This window comes from Sitophilus oryzae, unplaced genomic scaffold (genome assembly GCF_002938485.1).
Source record: "Sitophilus oryzae breed Bouriz unplaced genomic scaffold, Soryzae_2.0 scaffold_1436_pilon_pilon, whole genome shotgun sequence".
Taxonomy (NCBI): Eukaryota; Metazoa; Arthropoda; class Insecta; order Coleoptera; family Curculionidae; genus Sitophilus; species Sitophilus oryzae.
The window spans coordinates 3,240,098-3,265,801 of NW_022146100.1; the positions used below are offsets into that span (position 1 = coordinate 3,240,098).

Consider the following 25,704-nt stretch of genomic DNA (forward strand, 5'->3'; position numbering starts at 1 on the left):
TATTTTTTAGTTTTATTTTATGTTTCTGGATGGTTTCTGATTATGATCTCTGATATGATACCAATCTCGTCATACATATATTTATATTTTATTTTTAAGTAATGGTAATTCGGTCTGAATTTTTAATAAGTACCGTAAACAGGTTTTTGTTTATAAGGTACCAGAGACCAAAGTTAACACACTGAAAATTAAGCAACAGCAAGTAATTAAATTTTAAAGCAGACCAAGCTGTTTTTCATTAGTAACCAGGACCTATATTACCACATTCATGAATTGGTTGATAATAGAATCCTTGATTGTGTGCTTTGAGTTGATGGAAGCAATTGACTAGGAATTGTGCAATAAGCACGTTTTATATTGTTTATCAATGTTTATTACATGTTTCATAGACTGTAATTAGTACAATTTTATATTTTAATAATAACTGACACATTACGAACTTTTATATGTAGGGTTCTGAATTATAAATTAATAAACAAGAAAAGCATTTTTTCACTGGTAAGTAAGATAATTTTACCAAATAGCTGTGCTATAGTAACGATAGTAACATACCCGAGAACATACCTATTTAAGTTTGTATAAGTTTTCCAATATATTTTTTTATCTCAGAAATATGGTATAGGTAGTACTGTTTACTTCTATATGAGTAAGAGGTTTTGTAGGATTATAAAAACTCTATTTCAAGGAATTATATTGACCTTAAAATATTTTAGATTAACCTTTAAATAGTTAATAGTAATAGAAATGCATTTTATTTACAGAATGACAGAAACCAATCAAGACAATCAGGAAACAAATCTTGATGAAGCAATCGATAATTTGTCTCATGAAGATTTATGTGAAATTACTCAAAGTAGTATCAAGCGACTTATAGCTTCTGATCATTTATTATCTGATTTGCCTGTAGATGTTACACCTGAGGAGGTAATTACGATTTTAACTTCTAATTACAATACTAAAAGAAAAAGAAATACCTAGATAAGTTTTAATTGTTAGTATTCAAATATATTTATTTGTAACTATTATTTTTTATTAGTAAAATTTTCCACTACTTTTGAAGTACTCGTTTACCATTACCCTTCTATTACATATCTCTCTTTTCTAGGAATGGTTTATCAGAAATTTTATTTATCAATAATTTTGATTTATAGGTATACTTTTTAATTATATACTTAATATTTTGTACTAGTTTTTATATTTTATAAATTCCTCATATATTTAATTTATAATTTTAGGTTTTAGCTCAAATAGCCGTTATTCAGGGACAAAGTATTACTGTTACAGTTCTGCGTTATTCGGAAACTCCATTAAATGTTGTGGTAATTCGCACGTTTCCAATTCTGAACAAAAGTTTTATGTTTCTGAGATAACTTTTTTCAGATTCCTCAACAAAATACTACTGTGCTGGATTTAAAAAAGGCTATCAAAAGAAGTTTCTTGTTAAAACAACAACGACAAAAGAGTAAAACCAAAATCAGCTGGAAGTACATTTGGAAGACTTTCTGGTTACAGAATACAGCTAATGGAAAAGTGCTTAAAAATGATAAGGAATTAGTCAGCAATTACGATGTTATAAATAGGTATAAATTGCAATCAAATATAATTAACAGTCTCAATGGCGTTCAACATATTTCCATCAAATGATATTAAGTGGCTGCATTGTAGTCATATAAATCCATTAATACCAATTAACAATATAATATGCTTTGTTTATTTCTTTCAGAACTGAGTTACGGTTTGTTAAGAGACTGTCAAAATCTAAAACACTCATTAATTCCCCTGAGAGATGTTAAAGAACAACTATGAGGAAACAAGGTTTAGGAAAAAATATATATTTGTTCATATTTTTAACGATAGGAAATATATTGCCAAGTAAGTAAATAGAACAAATTACTAACTTTGTAGTACATACTTTTTGAGTAGGTGAAAAAGTGATTTTTGATGATATTAATAAATAAAGTAAGAAAAACTATATAAATGGGGCACAAAGATTATATAGAATAGTATAATAATAGTATTATACAGGGTGTTTCAAAACAAATGCGAAAAACTTCAGGGGGTGATTCCTTGTTCAAAATAAAGGGTAGTTTGCTTTATAAACGTTGGGTCAAAAGTCAACCATTAGGGAGATATCGCGGTACAAAGATGGCGGAAAAATAGTGTTTTTATTTTTTATCTTGAAAACGAAAAGAGATAGACTAATGAAATTTTACGGAAGCATTACTGTTATGAAAACACACTTTCTGGTAATTTTTCCACTTTTTTAAAATGAGTGGAAGGGGTTGAAATAAACTACCCCTATCATTCTTGTTAATGAAATTTAAAGAAAAATCTTATCAAACACATGCAAAAAAAATTAATTTTGATAGTTTAGTTTATTTAGAAACTTTTTTATCTCTTGTGTTTTTGATAAAACTCACCGATTTGAAATTAAAAAATAAAATGTAAAGCATTACATGTCAGGACAAAAACATTTTTAGATAAAGAATCTAGTGGGCAGCTGTAATTTTTTAGGGAAAAATCTAGTCGGCCGCTGTCACTATTTAGGATGTTTCTAATATTGTTTTATTTGACATTACCCTACTGCAATACGTTATTATCTAGATTATTATTATTATCATTATTATCACTAGATTCTTAATCTAAATATATTTTTAGTCCTGACATGTAATGCTTTACATTTTATTTTTTAATTTCAAATCAGTGAGTTTTATAAAAAAAATACAAGAGATAAAAAAGTTTCTAAACAAACTAAACTATCCAAATTAATTTTTTTGCATGTGTTTGATAAGATTTTTCTTTAAATTTCGTTAACAAGAATGATAGGGGTAGTTTATTTCAACCCCTTCCACTCGTTTTAAAAAAGTGAAAAAAATACCAGAAAGTGTGTTTTCATAACAGTAGTGCTTCCATAAAATTTCATTAGTCTATCTCTTTTCGTTTTCAAGATAAAAAATAAGAACATTATTTTTCCGCCATCTTTGTACCGCGATATCTCCCTAATGGTTGACTTTTGACCCAACGTTTATGAAGCAAACTACCCTTTATTTTGAACAAGGAATCACCCCCTGAAGTTTTTCGCATTTGTTTTGAAACACCCTGTATAAAATAGATGAATAGTATTTTTCTTTATGCATTTAATAAAGAAAAATACTATTTTTTCAAAAACAAGCGACTCAGTATAAGGCATAACATGCCCATCAAATTGAATGGAAAATCCCATTAAAGAGAGATACATTTTCAGCGTGCTGTACAGAAAAGTACCCCTGGTTCGAACAAATCACCCGTCAGGAGCAATTAACATTATCTTGCAACAATTTAGGTTTAAATAGCAAGGCGAATCTAAATATCTCGCAGTTGAATCATATTCTAGTCGATCACAATCATAAATTGCTCTATTGCTATGTGCCAAAAGTGGCCTGTACTAATTGGAAACGAGTCATGATGGTTCTAACTGGCCAGTCCAATGCCACAAATTTAGTCAGTATACCGGCAGATGTCGCCCATGCCGATACAAACGCTCTGAGGTAGGTTTCGTCATCTGCATCTTTTCAAAACGAAAGTTATTAAAATTGAAAACGCTCTAATTTAACATTAATTTTTATTTAAGGATTCAGTAATGCAAATCGTCCTTTTTTTTATTATAAAAATATGTCATGCTCGAATTTTTCAATTGGCGTATATACAGTATGTCCCCGGATTGTCTTTACAAGACAAAATCCTTTTTTATTATTGACATTTTGAGCAAAATGCATTTTTCGTAAAAAAAATTTGCTTGTTCTAAAATGGTTAATCCCGATTATACTACAAATTACATAGGTACAACAAGTCCTAAAAATCCAAGTCCTATTTGTTAAGATAACTTAAAATGAAGAACACATTTTCATGGCCACTTTTTCTGCTATATAACTCTGTGTGATTAAATATTGACTCTGACGTTTCGACTTCTGGCGACTATCATCACAGATTAGGTATCCTATAAGTATACAGATAAAAATCTTGTCCCAAATTCGTGGTACGAAAATTGTTTTTTATGACGATGTGCAAACGAGTCAAATTTCCTGTGCGCAAAAATAAACTCGCGTAAAATAACAATAAACAGCGTAATAGAGAGATATCGCTAAACCGAATAGCGTGCATGGACGTTAATAAGCCCAGGTGTTATTTCCTTTACGGAAGGTGGTATTAACTCTCTTCATTTATAGTTATCGGATCTTAGAAGGGCCAAGTCGTCATCTGCTGTAAACCTAAGACTCGTTATAGGTTCTTTAGTATTAGAAGAGGTGGAATCCATATTTTGGGCCATATTTATTTAATTAAAACTAATCCCAGCTACTTAAATATCAAATTACCTAATAAAACTAAAACAATAATTCAAAACAATTCAAACATAACCTAAAATAAAAGATCTCGCCGGCCGGCTCCGGTTGTCAAATACCCGCACAAGCCCATTTAAGCAATTTTTAAACGTTATCAGAGGTTATTTATGGTGGGCTCATACAGCCAAATAAGAATAAAATAAAATAAGAAAGTTGGTTATATGGGATACCGTACATGCGTTCATACAGCCAAATAAAATAACAAATAAAATAAGAAGTCTTTATCTTTTAACTTCTTGTTTTATTTTATGTGAAAACGGCTTTGCGCACGCTTAATTCTAACCTACAAATATTTTCAGTTTGGATTTAATTTATTTTATAATTTCACATAAGTAAAATGTATAATATAGTAGGCAACGAATAAATAAATATACTATAAATAGTAAAATTACTATAAACAATCGTAAAAGTTAACTTTTATCCAGCTTCATCGTACTGCGCATGAGCAAATATATATTTCTTATTTTATTTTATTTGACTGTATGAACGCACACAAATAAGAATTCCTTATTTCTTATTTTATTTTATTTGGCTGTATGAACCCACCTTTAGAAAGAACGCTTGGTGTAATTGATCCGCAAATTACGTCAGGCTGTAACGTTATCAGCGGGTGTTGCGTTAAAAATTGACTCGCGCATATCGTAACCATGATAAGGTACGCGTAAACAGAGGCGTAAATACTGGATGACGCTATTCGGTTTTCCGATATCTCTCTAATAACTGTGCCGGTCAGGGTGCAGCCACACTATCCTAAAAACGGCGTATCGGCGTAACGGCGTAATGACCTTGAATAGATTTCCAGTAATTCTATTGGCTGAAACATTCATCTGTCAGAAATTTTATCTGTCAAATTCATCTGTCAAAAATTTTAGCCAATAGAATTACTGGAAATCGATTCAAGTAATTCTACGACCTTGAATCGATTTCCAGTAATTCTATTGGCTAAAATTTTTGACAGATGAATTTGACAGATAAAATTTCTGACAGATGAATGTTTCAGCCAATAGAATTACTGGAAATCAATTCAAGGTCATTACGCCCGTTACGCCGATACGCCGTTTTTAGGATAGTGTGGCTGCACCCTCAGGCGCTGTGCACAATTTTAGAGGCCATAAGTGGGCGTGCTATGTGCGCAAACTAGTCACCTAACTAGTGCCCGATTCCGAAAATTGGAACCACGAAAAACAATAAAGAAAAAACAAAGATTATAATCTGTGATAACGGGGACGATAATAAGGACAAAATGAAATTTTGACCGGCAGTAGAAAAAACGGGTAAAATAAACCGAAAATTGGTCAAATTGGAGATTTTTGGGAATAGTTTTAAATATCTTGGATGAATAAAAAATTAACTATACATATATAACCCTCTATCAAAGAATGAAATCGAAATTATACATATAACCGTTTAATTTTTAGGAAAAGATTCAACTACATTTTCATATTTTTTTTAAATTTCTCTAAAAAGGTATGGAAATTTGGAAAACCATTATAGAACAAGCAAACTTTTTTATGAAGATTGCATTTTATTAAAATGTCTCAATAATAAAAAAGTTTTTCCTCTCTATAAAGACGATCTGGGGTCGAACTGTACAAATTTAGCAAAATATAATTTATTTTATTTTTTTTACAGATTATCTCAGCTTCCAAAAAAGGAAATCAAACGCATTCTAAAGGAATACACATTGTTCCTTATTGCAAGAAATCCATTTGAAAGACTTCTTTCAGCTTATAGGAACAAATTTTCAGATAATCTGCCTAGTTCAAAATATTTTCAGGTATTTGGAAAAAGGAGGCATTAAGTCTTTTTGCTATTCTATCTCCTTCACTCATTTTAGTCTAGATACGGTAGGCAAATAATTAAGAAATACCGAGCCACGCCCACGACTGACGACCTGGACTCTGGAGCTAATGTGTCTTTTAGTGAATTTATTAGTTTTATATTAAATGAAGGTACGGACACGAATGAACATTGGACGCCGATTTTTGACCTGTGCCTACCTTGCACACTTAACTATACTTTTATAGGTAATCTATTTGATTTTTTGACAAATTGTTTCATGATATAGGTACCTATTGTAAAGGCTACCCTATTTCAAACATTGGAATGCTATTTGGAAACATCCATTACATATTCCTGCATATAAGTATTACTGGAGTTTATATTACTAGGTCACTATGAGACTCTGTTAGAGGATGCCAAGACTATTTTGGACATGGTTGGGGCACCGACAATGGTTTTTCCTGTCACCAGAGGGGGCCACACCAAAGATAGACTGCGAGAATATTTTCAGCAGTTGTCGATTTTTACCATTCAGCATTTGTACAAATTATATCTTGCCGATTTTAAATTATTTGATTACAAGTTGGAAGATTTATTAGGATATGATTTGGCGTAGCATCAAATTACTATAATAGTTAAGGTAAATTGGGTTAATTTTAGTTTTGAATGATATATTTTTGTATTTTTTCACTAATATTTTTATTCTAAATAGAATAAATATTTTTTAGAAAGTATTTTCCTTCACTTTTTTATTCAATTCCGTAAATGCATATCCCAGATCTATGGATGAAAAATAAATGATTTTTAAAAGAATAGGTATTTTATTATACAATTCCGAAGTTCATTTTGCTAATACAGTGAAAAAAATGAAAACATTAATGATAAACTTCAACTAACTACTTAATAACATAGTAACTTATTCATCAAATATATTAACATTTTTTAATATATATACTTATTAAATAAGAACAGACATACCAAATACAGAAGTATATATTAACTTTTTTAAATTATTATTAAACAATATTTTTAACAAAATACATAACAATAATACTTTTTACCTTTACCAAAATACTCCTACTTGGGTATTTACCCATCAAATTATTCACATTTATTTTTAACTGTGGTGATGATCATATTAGTTTGATGAATTAAATACAGGGCACTCACAAAAACTGAGTTGGCACTAAAAAATTGTTTAAAAAAAATTGTCAAAACAAAAGGCAAAAAATAATTTTAACAAATATGCTTACTGTCCATCCTTAAAATATTCCTTAAGTGTATTACTAAACTTTTTGGAATACTTTACAAATTCACGTTTCCTCTGTTCCAATGATTGTTTACCAGTGGTGCCTGGTATAAATTCATTCACTGCATTAACGGTATCCAATAATTTTTTAATGGCACTGGCAATTTCCCTAAAAGTATTTTATATATATCTAAACCTGCCAGTTAATAGTATACAAATACATACTTTATTGTTTCTAGAAACTTTTTTCTATCCATTATTTCGTCAGGTATTCTACTCAAAATCCTCTTTAAAGAAGCAGATTTTCTGTTCAGTTCCTGAAATGCTTCTTCTGACCTATTCAATCTGTATTCGACTACTATAAAAAATATGATGTAATTCAGCTGTTCAATTAAAATATTACATATAAAGGCATAAATTTATGAAAAAATGCTTACAGGATTCCCTTCTTGTAAGAAACAAAAATATTTGGAAGATAACATACCATCTGAATCTGGCACAGATCCTTGTAGTCTCAAAATGCTTTCATTCATATTTACAGTAAGGTCGCCTTGTTTTAAGATTCCCAGAACCAAATCAAGTGTTAAACCAGGATATGTGGATTCAGCTTTAGTTAACGCGGCCCGTAATGTATGCGACGCAGACATGTCCTGCTTTTCTAACTAAAAATTTACAATAAAATGTTCTTAAATATAACAATGGTAGGACTTGTTTACCTGTGATAAGATTGGGCGTATCACAACAGGCAAAATTAAAGTTGTTATAGGAGTTTCATCACCCATTGTCATATTTTGATGAAATTTATAAATCACACTAAATCGTTTTGCAATATTTTTAAACCTTTTTTAAATTTCAATTCTTCAAAAGAAAAGTAACATAAGTGAAATCTGTGAAATTTTGACAACAGTTCTCTGAAATGTCTTGTCAATCAACCAGTGTTGCCAGATGGAAAAAATAAAAAGTGGTATCGAGTATTTAAAAAAATGGTATTTGACTGAAAATGAATGGTATTTTTACTTTTAAAGAGGATCTTAATATTTTTATAATTTTGATACCATGATTAACCGTGGATTAACCCCAAAAACCAAACGAACCTCAATTTGGTTTGAAAACATCGTAGCTGTTGGTTGTCACCAGGGTTCGGAAAACTGCATGTTACTTTTTTTTTAAAAACTACATAAACTACATTACATGTAGTTAATGTAGTTTATGTAGAGGGTGTAGTTTATGTAACCTATGTATGTAACTTTCAAACATCAAAGGTTTGAGGTGAAGTTATAATAAGTTGAAGCTTTAAAAAATGTATTAAAGAAAACAGATGAAATATGGCTTTAAATATAATATTTACATCATATTGTCTCTATTACACCTCATATAAAGAAAAATTATTCATAATATCAATACATAGTTTATTAACGTAGTTTTCATATAGTTAATGAACGGGAAAAGACGTAAATTTTGAAGAAAAACTACACGTAGTTAATCAGGTAAATTACGTCTTAATTAACTACTTCCGAACCCTGGTTGTCACATCAGTTTTGAACTCTTGCGCAAGGCATTTAAGTTTTTTTTAACATTTTATTTATGCAAAATAGTAATAAAAGACATTTTAAATAGGTATAATTAATATAATAATAAGGTAATAGGAACATTTTAAATAGATAGGTAACATAAAACATATTATTAATAATTCAACATTAATAATCTACATATTTGGCTCTGAAAATATAGGTAAAACCATAGACTTAAAATAAAATAGGTAAAACTTTTCAAGAAATAATACCTATAAAAAAATAACAGAGATATGATATAGCCTAATAGAGATGTGCTTCATATTTTTAGTAGATGTGGAAAACTAGATTGGTTTGCATTAAAAAGTTTAAAAAATGTAGATCGCTGGGATTCTAAAAAAATGGTAAAAAAATGGTAATGTCTTCAAAAAATGGTAGAAAAATGGAAAATGGTATACTCAAAATTTTTGCAGGTATCAAGGAAGAAAAAATGGTATAGATACCATTTAAATGGTATATCTGGCAACACTGCAATCAACACTCTTGTTTTTGTTTTGTTATCTAAACTTACCACAGAGTGTTATAATCATAGTTATAATTATTCATTACATCTACGGTACCTATAGCGGCTGTAGCGTAAATAACCTTTTAAATTAACTATGCATCCACTTTTATATATGTCTTCTGTTTTATTTTGTTCTCATTTGGTACGATTGAACTAATTTTACTTTGTTTATAAATGTATATTATGTGTAAACCTGGCATTTACAAACGAACAAACTTTGTACTGTTTTTTTAGATAATTCCTCTAGTCAATTCTTGAATTTACTTTAATTTAGGTTTATGTTTATAACTAAAAATGGCCAGTATTAAAATTCCAGAACAAAAAATTATTCTTTGTGGTGAATACGGTGTTGGAAAAAGTTCATTATTTCGTAGATTTGCCAATAATACTTTTGTAACTGCTACTGACAGAAAATCAACTCTTGGCTTAGATCAAATCAAGAAAACATACAGTGCACACGGAAAAAATGTACAGGTATAATTTTAAATTATATGTTACCTATTCATTGTTCCCCTAAATTTTTTCTATTAGTTACAGTTATGGGATACTGGAGGCATGGAACGAGTAGCTTCTATAACATCCAGTTATTATAAATTTGCCGAAGCAGCAATATTAGTTTTTGCTTTAGACAATCCAGCCACATTTCATATACTTTCACAGCATTTACTTGATATTGTCACCTATGCAGAAAATGCTAAAATTTTCTTATGTGGCAACAAAAGTGATCTGGTTTCGGAAACAGAAGAATCCAGTATTTCAGACTTAGACATTGAATCTTTTTGGTAATATTCAAAAGGGACATTATTCGTCTTATTCAATTTGATTTAATCTTTACAGTGAGCAGTGTCACAGCTTAATATCAGCAACCTATAAAACTTCATGTAAAACTGGGGAAGGTGTAGAAGAAATGTTTTCAGACATTGCTTCTCATTTAATTAAATCTAATCAATCCAAAATGGAATTGCAGTCTATAGAAGAGCATGGATTTAAGATATCAGAAGAACCTGAAGAAATTGAAGAAAGTTGCTTGTGTTAATACATTAGTTAGGGTTTACTTATTTGTTTTTAATTCTTTTAATTAACTGTGATTTGTAGGACTGCATATTACCTTAATACATTGAGTTTACTAGTTGATAACATGAAATCCTACAGTGTTCTTTTATTTGCTATACCTATCTACCTTAATTAATTTAGTTCTAGCAGTTGCCTTGAATAGATTCCTTAGAAAGCCTTAAATTATCTAGCGATCTAAATCCAATTAACTATTAAACAGTGTGAATCAAATTGGTATAATTTGTTAATTTTATACATTTTCATCTTTTTTTCAACCTTTAATATAACACTCGCAGTTGTTATGAGTTTTGTTTAATTAAAAGCTTATAGTAAGAATATAAACTAGGCTTATAGGTAATTAATTTAAATAATGTGAGCATTATTATAATTAATGTTTTTGTTAAATATTAAAAAGAAAACAAATGTAAAACAATGTTGAGACGTCAATTTCTAGTAGTTTTTCTCTTTGCCTTTCTTCTTTCTTCCTTTTCATTCTCTTTAATTTCTTTCCGCACTTAAATATTAGAACATTTAATAAGCTCATGAATTGAAGCTCGGATATTTTAATATTTCTGAAAGCAGTACCTATTTTTTCATAAAAAATCTTGAAATCCTGCGCACGTATCGTGAGATGTGATACAAAATCATGAGATCTTACGATAAATCCCTTTGATAAATCCTGATAAATCAAATCGCAGTCGCAGTCTCAAATTCTAGCTTCTGACTTCTGGAATTCATAGAAAACAAGGCTGAATTTAAGTATAGGTCATATATAATAATTAATTTCTAAAAGTAGGCATATTGCCTTAAAACCCGCTTTGTTATTGGTTATCCTAAACCAAGATCCTAAACATCTATGGTAAACATCATACCAATATCCAAAAAAATAAAATGAAAATAAACGTCAGCTGTCAAATTTGACTTATGTTACTTGTGGAGTTGGCATATTTGTTAATGTTGTTATTTAAATAATAGGTATTTTCTTTTTTCTTTTTAGATGCATTGAGTTTGGGTGCTTTTAAATTTTACGTCTATTATGAGTTATTGATCTTAACAGAATAATTGTTCAATTTTTCCAAATACTAATTAAAAATGTTATGAAATAAAGTAGAACGAGAATTATTAAGAGGTGTCAAAAAAATATCTTCTGTTTAATTTCTAAATATATTTATTTAGCAGAGATAATATCTGTAGTGAACAAGTTATGATGGAATGGTGCATGGTTAACGTTTTTATTGTTCATTGATCTTCGTATAAGAAAATGTGCGATCTATCCAACCTTATCCTGCCAGAAAATTGCATTTTAGAAGATTCAGAGAGCAAAGATGAAAGTAAAATATGTCGAATATGTCTCGGAGTTTTCAAAGAATATAATGACTTAGAGATCACAGACTCTGCATCTATAGTAAATATGGTAACTATGTGCCTTCCTCAAATTGTAAGTCTTACTTTAGTTTGCTTTTGTATACTTAGTTAGTTTTTTTCTAGAATTTCAAGTTAAGCAAGGATCCTGTTATTTGTCAACAATGTTTAACCAAGTTAGAAGAATTTCATAAATTTTTAATTGTTTGTCTGCATACTGAGAATAAAATTTTAAGTTACTGTAATACTGCAAATATAAAACCACCAGTACATTTGCCTGATATTTTTAAGTTACCACTTGATAGTGAAAATATTTCAGTAAAATCTGAAGACGATTCAAGTGGGAAAAAACTGGATATAAAAATGGAAGATGCATCAATCTCAAGTGATGAGTTTGGCCCAGAGTATGTGTTTTAGAATATCTAAACACCAATATTATTATTTATTAATAATTTTTAGCATTAATACGGAAAGGGCAGAACCAAGAAAAAGGGGTTACAGGAATATCAGGAAACCATTTTCAAAAGATTTAGTAGAAGGATCATTTAAATGTGAAATATGTAACAAAAAATTTACCTCAAAATGGGGATTGGATAGACATACTCCATCTCATAATACAAATTGCCCCTTCTCTTGTGACACATGTAACATGGAATTCAAGTACAAACACAGTTTACAAAAACATTTATTGGCACATATAAGTAATGCCCCAATATCAAAACCGTTTGCCTGTGATGTCTGTGGAAAATGTTTCAACAGAAAAGCGAAAATGATTAAACATCAACAAATACATGTAATCAAAGAAAAACCATTTGGATGTAATAGTTGTGGCAAAAGGTTCACTGCCGAGGATTTGTTAAATAGTCACATTTTTCGTGTACATGATAGTGAAAAGCCGTATAGTTGTGAACTATGTGGCAATAAATACAGCAGTAAGTCAGGTTTAGATGTGCACTTGAAATCACATTTTCCTAGTGACAAACCTAAACCTGATCCAGACCTAATGTGTGACTTCTGTGGCAAATTGTTTTATAGGAGATATGCTTTGGAGAAACATAGAATGAGCCACACAGGGGAAAAACCATTTGAATGTGAGGAATGTGGCATGAAATTTAAAGAAAGGTACCACTTGACCATTCATATGCGTCGGCATACTGGAGAAAGACCTTATGACTGTGACATATGTGGATTTAAATTTGCAAGCAAAAACAGACTAGGGGTTCACATGAGGATCCACACTGGCGTTAGACCTTTTCCTTGTCAAATGTGTGAGATGGCGTTCACCAGAAAAGATCATTTGATTAAACATGTGCGTGCTATACACACTGGAGAAAGACCGTTTGTTTGTGATATTTGTGATAAAACATTCAATAGAAGAGATTATTTATTTAAGCATAAAAAGGTTCATATAAAAAGAATGTTATAAGTTATATGGTTATGGGAATAAAAGTTATTTTTACAGTTCTTTTACAAGTTTTATTAAATACAAGAAACATAATTCTTTCTTATGTTAAATCACTGAAAAAGTCAGAAACATTTTTAATTTTTGAGGATGGCAAATTATTTTCAAGGTCCTTCTTCCTTTCGTGTTTTTTATGCTTAGAACTAACTTTTTCACACTGTTCAAAGTACTGAATATTCCAAAACTTTATTTCATTATTGTGACCACTGGAAGCAATAAATGTTCCATCGTTGCATATGTCCATATGTTCTACAGACATATCGTGCTGTCCAACAATCCCTAATTGTCTATGAGGGAATAAATGTGTTGCTCTTATATTACCATCTTCACCACCTGTAATGACAATATTTTCAGTGGCAGGTATAAGACAATTAATTGCAGTCTTAGGGCCTGGGAAGGCATCGCTGTGAAGACCAAATTCATTCCAATTATAAATGAATAATTTGCCCTTTGATGAACCAGCGATCAATTTAGTTTCAGTTCGAAACAGTCCAAGACACGTCAGTTCTTCATCGTATTCTTCTGATTGCATCTGAACACATCTTAAAAAAATTAGGTCGTACATATACTTTATTTTTTCTTCTTAGATGTTTACCTTTTCTCTAAATTTAATGTTGTAAGTGATCCATCACCACTAGAACATAATAGGTATCTATGAGCTTCATCAGTAACAATATCACTTATATAATCTTCATTCCTCTTTGTTTTATAAATAGGACCATCTTTTTGTCTACTATCCCAAAGTTTTATTGTTCCATCGTCATCACCTATTAACAAATTAAAACTGATATTCTTTATAATGATATAAAGAATGTTTCTGGATCAAATTGACTGCCATAAATAATGTACCTGTAGCAAACATACTCTCATCTATAATACTTAAGCAATATATAGGACAATCGTGTGCATTTTCATAGAATTTTATAAGTTTTTCACTCTCAACATCACTGATCATTATTGACTTATCCTTGGAAGTAGTATATAACAGTTTTCCATCTTCACTAAATTCAAGGTCTCTGCATGCTTTTGTATGTAATTCCTGCCTACTTATTTCCTGGTTTTCTTCAGTACTGTACTTGTAAAAAATTACATCTCCTAGTATACTTCCAACAGCTAGGATATCACTTACAGGATGAAAACAAATGTCTGTAATAAAATCATCACAATTAATTACTGGTGGATGATTATTTTTTCTTTCACATTCGCGTTTAATAGCTTTAATAACTTCATCTTCAGAATCATCCTCAATCTCAGTTTTCTTATCTGAAATACTTTCATCAGATTCTTCACTAATGTATTCGTTATCACTTGTGCTACTATCAGAATCTGAATCCATATTAACCAATTTATTAAATACCTATTGTATTAATTTATATCATAGCAAACCTAAGAGAAATAATAATGTATGCTTTATTATCTATAAAACAAAATTGAACAAAAATCTGAGACAAAAAAGGTTACCTCATACGACCGTCATCTTCATTTCAATTTTTTTGAGGCCAAGCCGCCAAGCCAAATACGTTTGGCCTTAAGTCATTCTATTCATATTCTATTCATCCTAAGCAAGAAGACCTTTAGTTAAGACCAGTTAAGACAAAGGAAAGAAGATTGGGTCATATATAAATTGTTGGGTAGAAAACGTTTCTCCGAGCGAAATGGTAGATTAAATGTCTTGTAGCTAAAATGTCAATAATCTATGGTCTATGGTCAATGTCATGACAATCGAAGAATTCGTTAATATTAAAAGATATATGAAAAATATACACAAGTTTATTAAAAAAATAGTTATTTCGGAATATTTGATGTCCGTACAGGAAAAATGAATAACTTTGATATAAAAGATGATTGTAACATTCCAGAGTTGATAGTAAAACTTTGTAAATATTTGGCTTCAAACAATGAAGGTACATAAAAACCATATAATTGAAAGAAGGTAAAATGTAATCATTGCTATTAATTTTTAGCACTATCCTCAAAACTGGTTGAGAGGGCTTTCAGATGGTTAACTTCAACATCTACAACTAGTGTAAGCATGCCCTCACATGAACCATTGCTTTTCAATCAAATTAGAGACTTATTAAAATCACGATCAGTTGATAATGCTGAAAAATTTGAATTGCTTTACAGTAATATCTCAAAATCAGTAAGTTTGTTGCAACAGTGATAGTATTTTTTCACATAGTTTTTTCTGCAGGGGGTTATAAAGGATAAAGCTGCTCTTCTAAGTTTTTTATATAATGTCTCTGTCCCATGCAAAGAAGTTTCATTTTCCTCATTGACAAATCAATTAGAGTTAAATAAAAAGTTATGTTCAAGCAAGAACATGTCTCATGTCCATTTAAGCAATATTTTATCAAATGATAGTACTAGTATTCGAAATATATTTGATAGAGGTGAAAGAAAACATAATGAAAATTCAATGTCAACTGTTTTGAGGGCAAATTCCCAAACTACAACAGCATCTTCTGTAGGTTGGTCACAGCATGATATTCCATCTTCATCGAAATCATGTAGGTAAATGTATTATTTATCAAACAGTAGGTATTTTGGCAATAAAAAAAAATTGGTAATATCTAATTTAAAAAATATTGTTAAAAACTGTTGGTTTTAACAAGGGTCCATTTTTTGCCTTGATATGATTTCTATTCTATTTCAGTCTATCCATCTCTGAGTGAACAAGAACTACTTCAAGATGTTATATATGGTTTACACGGTATTCAAGGAAAATATTTACGAAGAGAACCATGTGGTTTAGGGTATAGTTTAGATCCTAAAGCCACAAAAGCACTCTTGCCAACACAGAGAAGCTTATTAGAAAGAATAATTGGTATGAGTTTCTTACACAAACAGTTAAAGCAGTATTGTGAAGGAAATGAAAAACAAAGTGGTACCATTTGCCAAGCTTTTACTGCTACTCTAAATGATGAGTTATCTGAATACTATAAGACTGTAGCTTTATTACAAGCGAATGTATGTTGTCACATTGTGTTTTCTGAATTTTGTCACTCATTATGGTATTTTAGGTAAATAATCAATCAGAAATGACACTGAGAAGAGCGCTATATGTTTTGCAAGAACACAGAATTAGATTTGAGTGGTTAGCTTATATTGCAGAACAGTGCTGTGATAAAAAGGGAGGTGCCCTTATAACTGCCGTTCACGGGTTTTTACAACATGGCTCGAAAACTGCCCAAGAGGTGGTTATAATGCATTAATACATTTTTTATATTTTTTCAAGTTTAATTTTGATTAGGTATCAGAAAAAGTTCTAAAGGCAGTCTGCAAACCTCTTTACATTATGTTATCCAGATGGTTATTAGATGGTGAAATTAATGATCCATGTAATGAATTTTTTATCGAATCTAAAAATATGGTTGCTGCAGAAAGACTGTGGCATGATAAATATAACGTTAGGAAGTCTATGATTCCATCATTTATCAATATGGAACAGGCTAACAGAATATTAGCCACGGGAAAGAGTATTAATTTTCTTAGACAGATATGCAAAGACGATGGTCAGCTCCCTGGTCGTGAGGCTTTACATAAATTGTTTAACAATACATCAGGTTGAATAAACATTTGAAGATGATGAGAATCACTATAAGCCAAATTGAAATTGATTTTTAGCTGAAGCATTGTTCACTCCAGAACAAAGTATCGATTTCCATTCAACCCTAGAAAATGTTTACAAGGAGACATCTTTAAGAGTACTGGATTTGTTAAAGAACAAATTTAAATTGTATGAGCATTTACAATCGCTTCGTAGATATCTACTTTTAGGGCAAGGCGATTTTATCAGACATTTACTAGAACTATTAGCGTAAGTTTTTATTCAGTTGTTGATCTCTAAGTTATAAATTTATTTGAATTTTACAGTCCCGAATTAAATAAATCCGCTGTCGATATTTATGGGCACACGCTCTCCGCCATACTGGAATCAGCTATAAGAGTCACCAATGCCCAATACGAGGACGAGGACACTTTGAAGCGCCTAAATATTAGTTTTATGAGTCATTCGATAGGGGACACGGGCTGGGATGTGTTCAGTTTGGTTTATATCGTCGACGGACCGATAGGAACGATTTTCCAACCCACAATGCCAATCTATCAGAGTTTGTTTGGCGCATTGTGGAAAGCCAAACGAACCGAGTATGTATTGGCCAATATGAGAAGGCAACAGCTTTCGATGGCAAAATTGTTTAGGAAAATACGGGGTAAATAACAACATATTAAAATTTAGGTAATTATTGGGAAAACTGGAAATCGTCAGATTTTCACCAAAATTGGTATACATCCTATTTTGAAGTCGTAGATTACGAATCTGAACTTTTTTCTTGGCGGTCTCTTTTACCGTTTTTCAGAAAAACGGAAAATTAATTCAACATCGAATTTTTCTTAATTTCTCATATTTTTAAGGTTTTCTAGCACATGTTTTGTTAGGTATTCAATAAACAATGGATGTTATTGCTAGTTTCTGTTACTTTTTTAATCAATTCTATGCATAATAGAGGAAAATTTACTAAAATAAATTTGTAAACAATCTGAAAAGGTTGGGTTATGTGTTTTTGGCATTTAAAGCAACGTTGCCAATGCTAAACCTAAATTTAGCGTGTTTTTTTCGCTTATTCTGGGATTACGAAAGGCGGTCGCCAGAAGAACGGCTCCTTCCCGTAATTGCTATTTTACCAACGAGATCTGACTATTTATAACCACGAAGTTGCACGAAAGAGTTTTGATTGCATTGGTTACAACTTCCATGCGGAGGGTGTTAATCTTTTGTTATATTATATCAATAAAAGATTAACCCCCTCCGCAAAGAAGTTAAAACCAATGCAATCAAAACTCTTTCGTGCAACTTCGTGGTTATAAATAGTCTTTATATAACTTCTTTATGGAGGGGGTTAATCTTTTTTTGATATAATATAACAACAAAAGATTAACACCCTCCGCATGGAAGTTGTAACCCATGCAATCAAAACTCTTCCGCGTAACTTTGTGGATATAGGTAGGTATATTTAATTATTGTTGATCTCATAATAGGTAATTTATTTAAAATCCCTAATCACCCGAAAAAATAGAAGGTATGACAACGTTGTAAATTTTCAAATTTCTAGATTGTCTTGAATATATTTGTCTCTCTCATTACATAGGAGAGAGAAAGAAGGATATATCAAATGTCAAACTTCCATTTGGTCTCAATTTTCTTTGTTATTTTGTTAAGAAAAATGTTTTTCAGTAAAATTTTGGACATTTTTCTATCCCCAATCAAGTGTGGCTTTTAGATAAACTATAATATAATGAAAATATAGTGAAATTATTACTTTATAGGGCCGAAATAAAGAAAAATTCAATGTTGAAATAATTTTCCGTTTTTCTGAAAAACGGTAAGAGACCGCCAAGAAAAAAGTTCAGATTCGTAATCTACGACCTCAAAATAGTGTGTATACCAATTTTGGTGAAAATCTGACGATTTCCAGTTTTCCCAATAATTAGCAAAATTTATAATGTACATAACAGTCAGTGTTTCGTTTTTTTTTTAAGAATTGAAGCCAGTCATGCACATAATCCATATATTAACGAGTAAAATGATTCATTTTATCCATCAGACCCAGTATTATTTCTTGTTTGAAGTGTTGGAGTGTTCGTGGGCTGAAATGCAAAATCATGTGAATAAGGCCCATTGTTTGGACGATATTATTACCGCTCATTTGAATTTTCTAACGTCGGTGCAAAGGGGAGTTTTACTGGATGAAAATTCCAGAGTAAGTAAAAAAAGTTTTGTTTTGTTGGCTAGGAAAGTTTGTTGTTGGCTAGGACCACAAGCAAAAGCATGGTTTTAATGTAAAAAATACGAAAAAATGTTAGTGTCTTCTTCAAAAGCGAATATCTCCTAAAAAATATAGCTATTGAGATGAATCAAGGGTGTTCCAAACTTGCACCAAAAAATCAACATTTTGCTTTTCCTCGTATAAATTACAGATGGCAGCTTTCATTTTTAATTTAGAAAGAGGTACTCAAAAGTCAAATAATTTAGCTATAAATTGCTTAAAAATGATTAAAGTCGGTCCACTAGAACCATAGACAAATAAATAAAAAGAGACTGGCAAATTAAATGGCAAAGATAGGGACAACGTTCCCGTAGCGCAACTCAGAACGCAAAATTTCGTTCTATTTATGTTGATCTGCGCATTGCGTCTATTGGGCCAACTATCTCATTCTAATATAACGAGAGAAAGAAGCAGCCATATAAAACGTAATTTCTAAATAGAAATTAGAACAATCGCCTTTCGTTTTCGTCATCATGACAACCAAGATGACAACATCATGACAATTCGTCATGTTTGTTAATTTTTCTTTTGGTGATTTACCTTTTTTTCTAAACTCTCCATTTTATTGACTTATGAATATGGATAGGGAACAAATTCCTTTGTTCCATATAGGTATTTATATTTTGTTACTTATAATTTTAGGTTATACTATTTGTTATTTTATTTGCTGCAGGAACCAGTATCATCTATTTTTTATATGTATTGGTGCCCCCTTTCTCTGATAGATATGTTAAAGACACCCGGTAAGATAAAAGTAAGTAGTTATATTTATCATCTTATTAAGAAAAAAGTAGAAGTAGTATCAAAAATATTTCGAACCTCTCTTAACGTAACAAATTAATACAATTAATTTTTTTCATTTTTTGGGTAGGTAGTTTATAGCTGGTTTATAGTAACCAGAAACTTTATTAATATACCTATTTTACTTTTGTTTTAGGATTAAAACTGAACTTGAAAATAGTTCAAGATCATGATTCTCGTAAAGTCTTCTTTGCTTGGATTTTCACTTTGTTATTGCAATTAGGCAGTTTTTTCGAAAATTAGATTTTTAACGCCCTTTAAAAAAAATTGGCCGATCGTTTCCTGCAACAGTCAGTTCTTCTGCATTTAAAATTGGTAGGTGGTTGGAATAAACAGTGTTATTTTTTGTTATTATATTATAAAAAGTTTATTTATTTTTATGTATAAATAAATATGTTAATAAAACAGTACAATTTTTGCTTTTTTTATAATTTCCCTTATAATAGTAGTATTCTTTCGTTCTGAAAGAAACTGCAAATTTTCACTTACACTGATTTATTCCCTACACCACGTTTCCTTTACGTGGTATAGGTAATAAATCAGCTTAAGTGAAAATTTTCAGTTTCAGAATGAAAGAATACTACTAATAATGGCTTATTTAAATTTTCCGCCAGCCAGAATGTGCGATAATGTCTTACGATACGTTTTATACCTATCTCTTTCTTTTTCATATAAAGCACACATAATAAAGAAAGATAGCAATACAGACGTACGTCCTGCCATGGTCCTGCTAATTGGTTTCAAAATTGTTATTCTGAGTTGCGCTACGGGAACGCGGTCCCACTCTTTACTATGGGATTTGTCAGTCTATTTTTATTTGTTTGTCTATGCAGTTGACCAAAAATCGAAAAATACATTTTAATTATTTGATTTTCAAACACAATTTGGTGTGGAATTTTCTTACCGATTACCACACGAGGTCAAATTAAATCCGGATTTTTTTTCTCGCTCATGAATCTTTTTAGAACATTATCCCTCGTCTTCGACTCGGGATAATTTTCAAAATATTCATGAGCTCGAAAAAATTTCCGGAAATAATTTGACCTCTAGTGGTATTACTAGTGAAAATATTTTTACGCTTGTTTTCAGCAACTCTTCTCCCATCTAATTTCGATCTACAACTTCGTGGTCAAGTTGGAGAACCACCAGGAGGCGATATACACGGCGGCCGAGGAGGAATTCTCCGCCTACGCGGCCTATCGCAAAAAGGCCGACAGCCGCGTAGGCTTCGAGTTGAACGCCGACCTGAAGGCGGCCGCCAAACTGCGCGCGGCCAAGTTCCACCAGTTCCTCAACGCGACCAAGATCAAAGTGAAAACCACCGTCCAAACGTACGACACCATCGTCACCAAGTTCCTGGAGCTGCTGGCCTCCAGCGCCAACATGAAGCTGCAGCTGCTCAGCGTCAGGCTCAGCTTCAACAGTTTCTACAAGATTGCCTGACTAGGGGCGGATCGATCCCGGTCACAAAGCGTCGCTTCCTTGCCTCCACTCTCTTCCGCGATCGACGCGTATTTTCAGCTCCGCACCGCGGCGGCATGCGAAGAGGGCAAGACGGGCTCTTGGACGTCTCCAAGCACCGACAGTTACGGCAGTTTGACGTCGCTGATAGGCGGCAAGCGAAAAAAACCGAAACGGAAAATTTGATGTTGCGTGGGTTGAAGCTAGGAATGGGCGATAATAATTACCTATCGATAATAATTATCTATTACACAGGGTGGTCCGAATTGTATTCGGGAAACCTCGGCAGCGTGTTCTGCAGGTAAAAATAATTAAAAAAGTTCGTATAAGTGTATGTTCTAAAATGTTTCGTTTGCAGGGTGTAGAAGTTTTTATTTCAATTTTTTTCCAAATAATTTTTGAAGTAACGTTGATATTTGAATGAAAAATGATGTCTGGGTATTTTTTGACATGAGAAATTGATTTCGGTATTAATATGACGCCTACTTTTAGGAGGCGCCACCTACATTCTACATTTTATCAACTCGTTTGAAGAGTAACAAGTTTTCGTCCGTATCTGTATAAAACTACAGGGTGACACATTTCCGTCGTTTTTTTACCTAAAAAAATTGCTACTACTAATCGTTCTGGAGATATTGAGAATCGAAATAATCAAATCATGGTCATTATTAGTAGTGGGAACTATCGAATGAATACTATCGAAACATTCGATAGTTGCAATTCATTCGAATAATTCGATAGTTAGTATGAAAACATTCGTTGAAAACTATTCGAATAAAAATTATCGAATAGATCCGTCATCTGCCTTGAAATATTGTATTCTAGTAATTCGGCAGCAAAAACCATTCATTTATAAAATTCATTCATTTATGAAATTCATTCATTCGTCAGGATCGACTATAATAAAATATTAACTGAATTTTAGTTGTCGCCCGGCGACGTAGGTTTCTTTCCGAGAAACCCGACAGCGGTCGGTTGCAATGCTATGAAAGGAGCCGGCATCTTTGATTTTTTGCGGAGTCAGACATAGATAAGGACACATTATTTTTTTTATTGAGGTGCTAGTATTTACACAGAAAATACATTATGAAAGGCGCTGTTGCCATATTTTGGTATTAGTTGATATTAGCAAAGAATATTATTGTTTGGCTTTAGTTAATTAGGGATAGTATGTATATATTCTGCATTTTTTTTATTAATATTCTGTTGTTACACTGCAATAATACTTGTTATTTTGGATGTAGGAAAATTATTTTTAATGTTTTTTAGCAAAGACTGGTTTAATAAATAATAATAACAGTAATAATTTGTTATACCTATTAACAACAAAATTTAAAATCATTTCATATAAATATTTTCTTTTAAGTAGTAGCAAAATATAAACAACAAATTAGATGTCAAAATTATTTATATTAGATCCTATTTAAAAATAATATAGTCTCTAATTTTTTTGGCAACGTTGGTTTATTAAATAATAATAATTACAGAACTAATTTGTTATATTAACAACAAATTTTAAAATCATGAAATATAAACATTTATTAATTTTCTAAGCATGCAGTGTAATGGAAGGAAAATATAAATAAAAAATTAGAAATCAAAATTATTTATATTAGGTGCTTTATATTACTATTTAAAAATTATAATTACTTTTACTGGCATTTACTTTAAAAAATAAATATTTCTTCGCAAAAAACTACATGTAAGAGAATTAGCATAAACAAAATACAAACATCGTCAACTTTTTTTTTAAATTGGCACGTGTAAAACTTTCATTTTAATTTTCTCACCCCATAGTTTGAGTTCGATAACCATTTACTTAAATATGATTATACAACCACATTACTTAAATATGATTATTAAGTTCAACTAATTCATATTATTAAAACATCTAAAATACAAATATGTATTTTTAAAATTAATTGTAAGTTCATCTCATCTCTTTTAAAAATTGCTACTTCTCAAAATTAAAAAATAGACCATATACCATATAAAATTAAATAATTGAAAGATCGGACTACGGAAAACCACACAAATTTTGGAAAAATTTTGACCACCTGCACATGCACACAATCGTCAATAAATAAAATTAAAAAATAACTACTATTTTAGTATTTTAACTATTTTAATAAACGCAAAAATAGCACAGTATTTATACGGCGAAGTTATAAAAATTTGGAAGAACTAATAATGCACTGACGCATACAAAAATCAAACGAATACTAAATTTCATTTATCAAAAGCATTCGATAGTCGTGGCTCAACGATAACCATTTAGTCGCACGGCGAGGTTGTCACATATGCTTTAGTATACAAATGAATGAATGATTTTATTCAAATAAAACCATTCGATAGTTGAAATCATTCATTCATTAACCATTCGATAGTCTAATTCATTCGACAGTTCCCATCGCTAGTCATTATTGACAAAAACTGAACAGGCTGACTAGGTAGTTACTAGACTGAAATAATAAATTTGGATTTTTTTTGTACCAAAACTTCAATAGAAACTGATTAATTTAAAATAATAAAAAGGTTCCAGATTTATCATCTGTCATGTTTTTTTGTTTTTTAATTAATCAACATGTTTATTTTTTGTCAATAAGGACATGAGAACGGTTATTCTTAGCGATTTTTACGAAGCCCTTTTTACGTAAAAAACGTCACTTGAATACGTCAATCAATCCTAATTTATGTCACAAAAACATACCAAAAGTCGTTTATTTATCTCAAAAATTAAAAAAGTTATAGAGGTGAGCCACTTTCGAGACGTACCCAGTATACTACCACAGTTTAAAGAATATAAATATATCAGTTGGCCCACTCTTCGCCTGTATCAAAATTCCTCCCGCCGCTCCCCGCCTGCCTTGTAGACTTGGGTCAGTCTACATCCGTTGCTCGACGTGTACACTGCGTTCCAAGTACTGTACATCTGCTGGATCTGAGTCTATGAAAGGAATGCGGGGAAAAAACATTTAAATAAACAGCAATATATTTTATAAGTCGATTTGACGAGTGCGTCACCGCAAATCGCTCCGCCCACTCACTTTATTGGCTACTTGCAAATTTGTCGAATTTTTATTGACGGGACGCGTCGTCTAATTTTTTACGAAAAACATCGAGAAAATATCGTTTCCCCTCTCACGGATGATACCCCGGAGCTACAGAACGGACAGACGTACTGTATATTTTAGTTTTGTTTTCGGTCCAACGCATAGGGTGAACCAAAAATAGTGTTTTAGTTGTTTTGTTCGAATTGTGAATAAAATGTCTACTAGAAATATTAGTGCAGTGGATGGTTGTGAAAGTAGAATGACAGGCAATATATCGTTCTTTAGGTGCCCAAAAGATGAACGAAGGTATATGTTTATATAGTATAGGATATTAAGTATATAATAATTAAAGTATTGGACATATTAAGTATATTATAATTATGGAAACCTAATTATGAATAAATTGTTTTAAAAATATACATATAAATTAAGAAAAGATTTTACTCGAAATATGCACAAAATATTTATTTTTAACAAGTTTAGTAGATATATTAGAATAGTAGTAGATACTTTACTATTATGTTTTGGATTTTCCAGTATTTACCGGTTGGCAAAGTGCATATTAAATTATTTTTTAAGATATTTGCATTTTCTAAATAGCATGTTTTGCTTTTTAGATGTTTGTATTTAACTTTAACTACCTACCTGTAAAGTCCAAATTTTATCGTCAGGTAATAAAAATACGTGCATACAACTTGTTCTGTTATTGACAAGTTTTTTACTAAATTTTATGTAACAGTAAATATAACAATTGGCGAGGACATGGGAAAAACGATGAGTATCCAGAAATGATAAATGTTCAGGAAAGCGTTTTTTTAATTCAAATTACTTATGGTCTTTTATATCGTTTTCCCATTTTTAAATGCCTGTTTCTATGTGGCCGTTATTGATATTCCAGTTTATTTAGGTACCAAAAGGTGTAGCTTTTTGGTACTTTCATATTGACAATTCCATATTCCAAAGAATTAGAATAGAATAATATATCTAATATTTTAATATTAATGTATTCACCATAATATGTATAAGTAGAGTCTGATAAGAAAAATAACTTGTAGGTGTGGAGCCTGGAAAAGTGCCTTAGGATTTATAGGATCCCACAGATATGAAAATTATACACCAGAATAATATCATAACCGTATTAGAATTTGCTAAAGAGATATGTTATTAAATAATAATAAGAAGAAAGTAAATAAATATT

The 25,704-nt window shown here is 30.9% G+C and overlaps 5 protein-coding genes across 8 annotated transcripts; 3 read left to right on the forward strand and 2 right to left on the reverse strand.

Moving 5' to 3' along the window:
* The first annotated feature begins 722 nt into the window (after positions 1 to 722).
* On the forward strand, positions 723 to 10,635 carry LOC115876553. Its single transcript, XM_030892363.1, has 11 exons — positions 723 to 924; positions 1,236 to 1,319; positions 1,381 to 1,580; positions 1,724 to 1,788; positions 3,245 to 3,527; positions 6,012 to 6,156; positions 6,217 to 6,331; positions 6,551 to 6,701; positions 9,774 to 9,960; positions 10,018 to 10,268; positions 10,324 to 10,635. The coding sequence occupies exons 1-11, from the start codon at positions 745 to 747 to the stop codon at positions 10,520 to 10,522; spliced, it is 1,860 nt and encodes a 619-aa protein (XP_030748223.1). The 5' UTR covers positions 723 to 744; the 3' UTR covers positions 10,523 to 10,635.
* On the reverse strand, positions 6,963 to 8,360 carry LOC115876453 (programmed cell death protein 10). Its single transcript, XM_030892234.1, has 5 exons — positions 8,127 to 8,360; positions 7,895 to 8,072; positions 7,636 to 7,768; positions 7,415 to 7,579; positions 6,963 to 7,347 (listed from the first exon to the last, which is right to left on the reverse strand). Exons 1-5 carry the CDS (start codon positions 8,196 to 8,198, stop codon positions 7,263 to 7,265), a joined length of 633 nt encoding a protein of 210 aa, XP_030748094.1. The 5' UTR covers positions 8,199 to 8,360; the 3' UTR covers positions 6,963 to 7,262.
* An 814-nt stretch (positions 10,636 to 11,449) lies between the features above and the next one.
* LOC115876455 (zinc finger protein OZF-like) lies at positions 11,450 to 13,365 on the forward strand. Of its 3 annotated transcripts, none has more exons than XM_030892237.1 (4): positions 11,450 to 11,514; positions 11,716 to 11,977; positions 12,028 to 12,305; positions 12,361 to 13,365. In XM_030892237.1, the coding sequence occupies exons 2-4, from the start codon at positions 11,801 to 11,803 to the stop codon at positions 13,325 to 13,327; spliced, it is 1,422 nt and encodes a 473-aa protein (XP_030748097.1). In that variant the 5' UTR covers positions 11,450 to 11,514; positions 11,716 to 11,800; the 3' UTR covers positions 13,328 to 13,365. The 3 variants fall into 3 exon arrangements, with proteins under 3 accessions (XP_030748097.1, XP_030748096.1, XP_030748098.1); XM_030892238.1 differs by having other exon boundaries at positions 11,471 to 11,514; positions 11,734 to 11,977; XM_030892236.1 differs by having other exon boundaries at positions 11,463 to 11,977.
* Positions 13,352 to 14,898, reverse strand: LOC115876456 (WD repeat-containing protein 55 homolog). Of its 2 annotated transcripts, XM_030892240.1 has the most exons (4): positions 14,825 to 14,898; positions 14,213 to 14,749; positions 13,959 to 14,130; positions 13,352 to 13,905 (listed from the first exon to the last, which is right to left on the reverse strand). In XM_030892240.1, exons 2-4 carry the CDS (start codon positions 14,697 to 14,699, stop codon positions 13,407 to 13,409), a joined length of 1,158 nt encoding a protein of 385 aa, XP_030748100.1. In that variant the 5' UTR covers positions 14,700 to 14,749; positions 14,825 to 14,898; the 3' UTR covers positions 13,352 to 13,406. The 2 variants fall into 2 exon arrangements, with proteins under 2 accessions (XP_030748100.1, XP_030748099.1); XM_030892239.1 differs by lacking the exon at positions 14,825 to 14,898 and having other exon boundaries at positions 14,213 to 14,817.
* A 177-nt stretch (positions 14,899 to 15,075) lies between these two features.
* LOC115876454 (gamma-tubulin complex component 3) lies at positions 15,076 to 21,792 on the forward strand. The gene is made up of 10 exons (XM_030892235.1): positions 15,076 to 15,267; positions 15,328 to 15,506; positions 15,558 to 15,873; positions 16,020 to 16,333; positions 16,387 to 16,560; positions 16,617 to 16,929; positions 16,991 to 17,183; positions 17,240 to 17,577; positions 18,905 to 19,125; positions 21,082 to 21,792. Exons 1-10 carry the CDS (start codon positions 15,183 to 15,185, stop codon positions 21,433 to 21,435), a joined length of 2,487 nt encoding a protein of 828 aa, XP_030748095.1. The 5' UTR covers positions 15,076 to 15,182; the 3' UTR covers positions 21,436 to 21,792.
* The last annotated feature ends 3,912 nt before the right edge of the window (positions 21,793 to 25,704 follow it).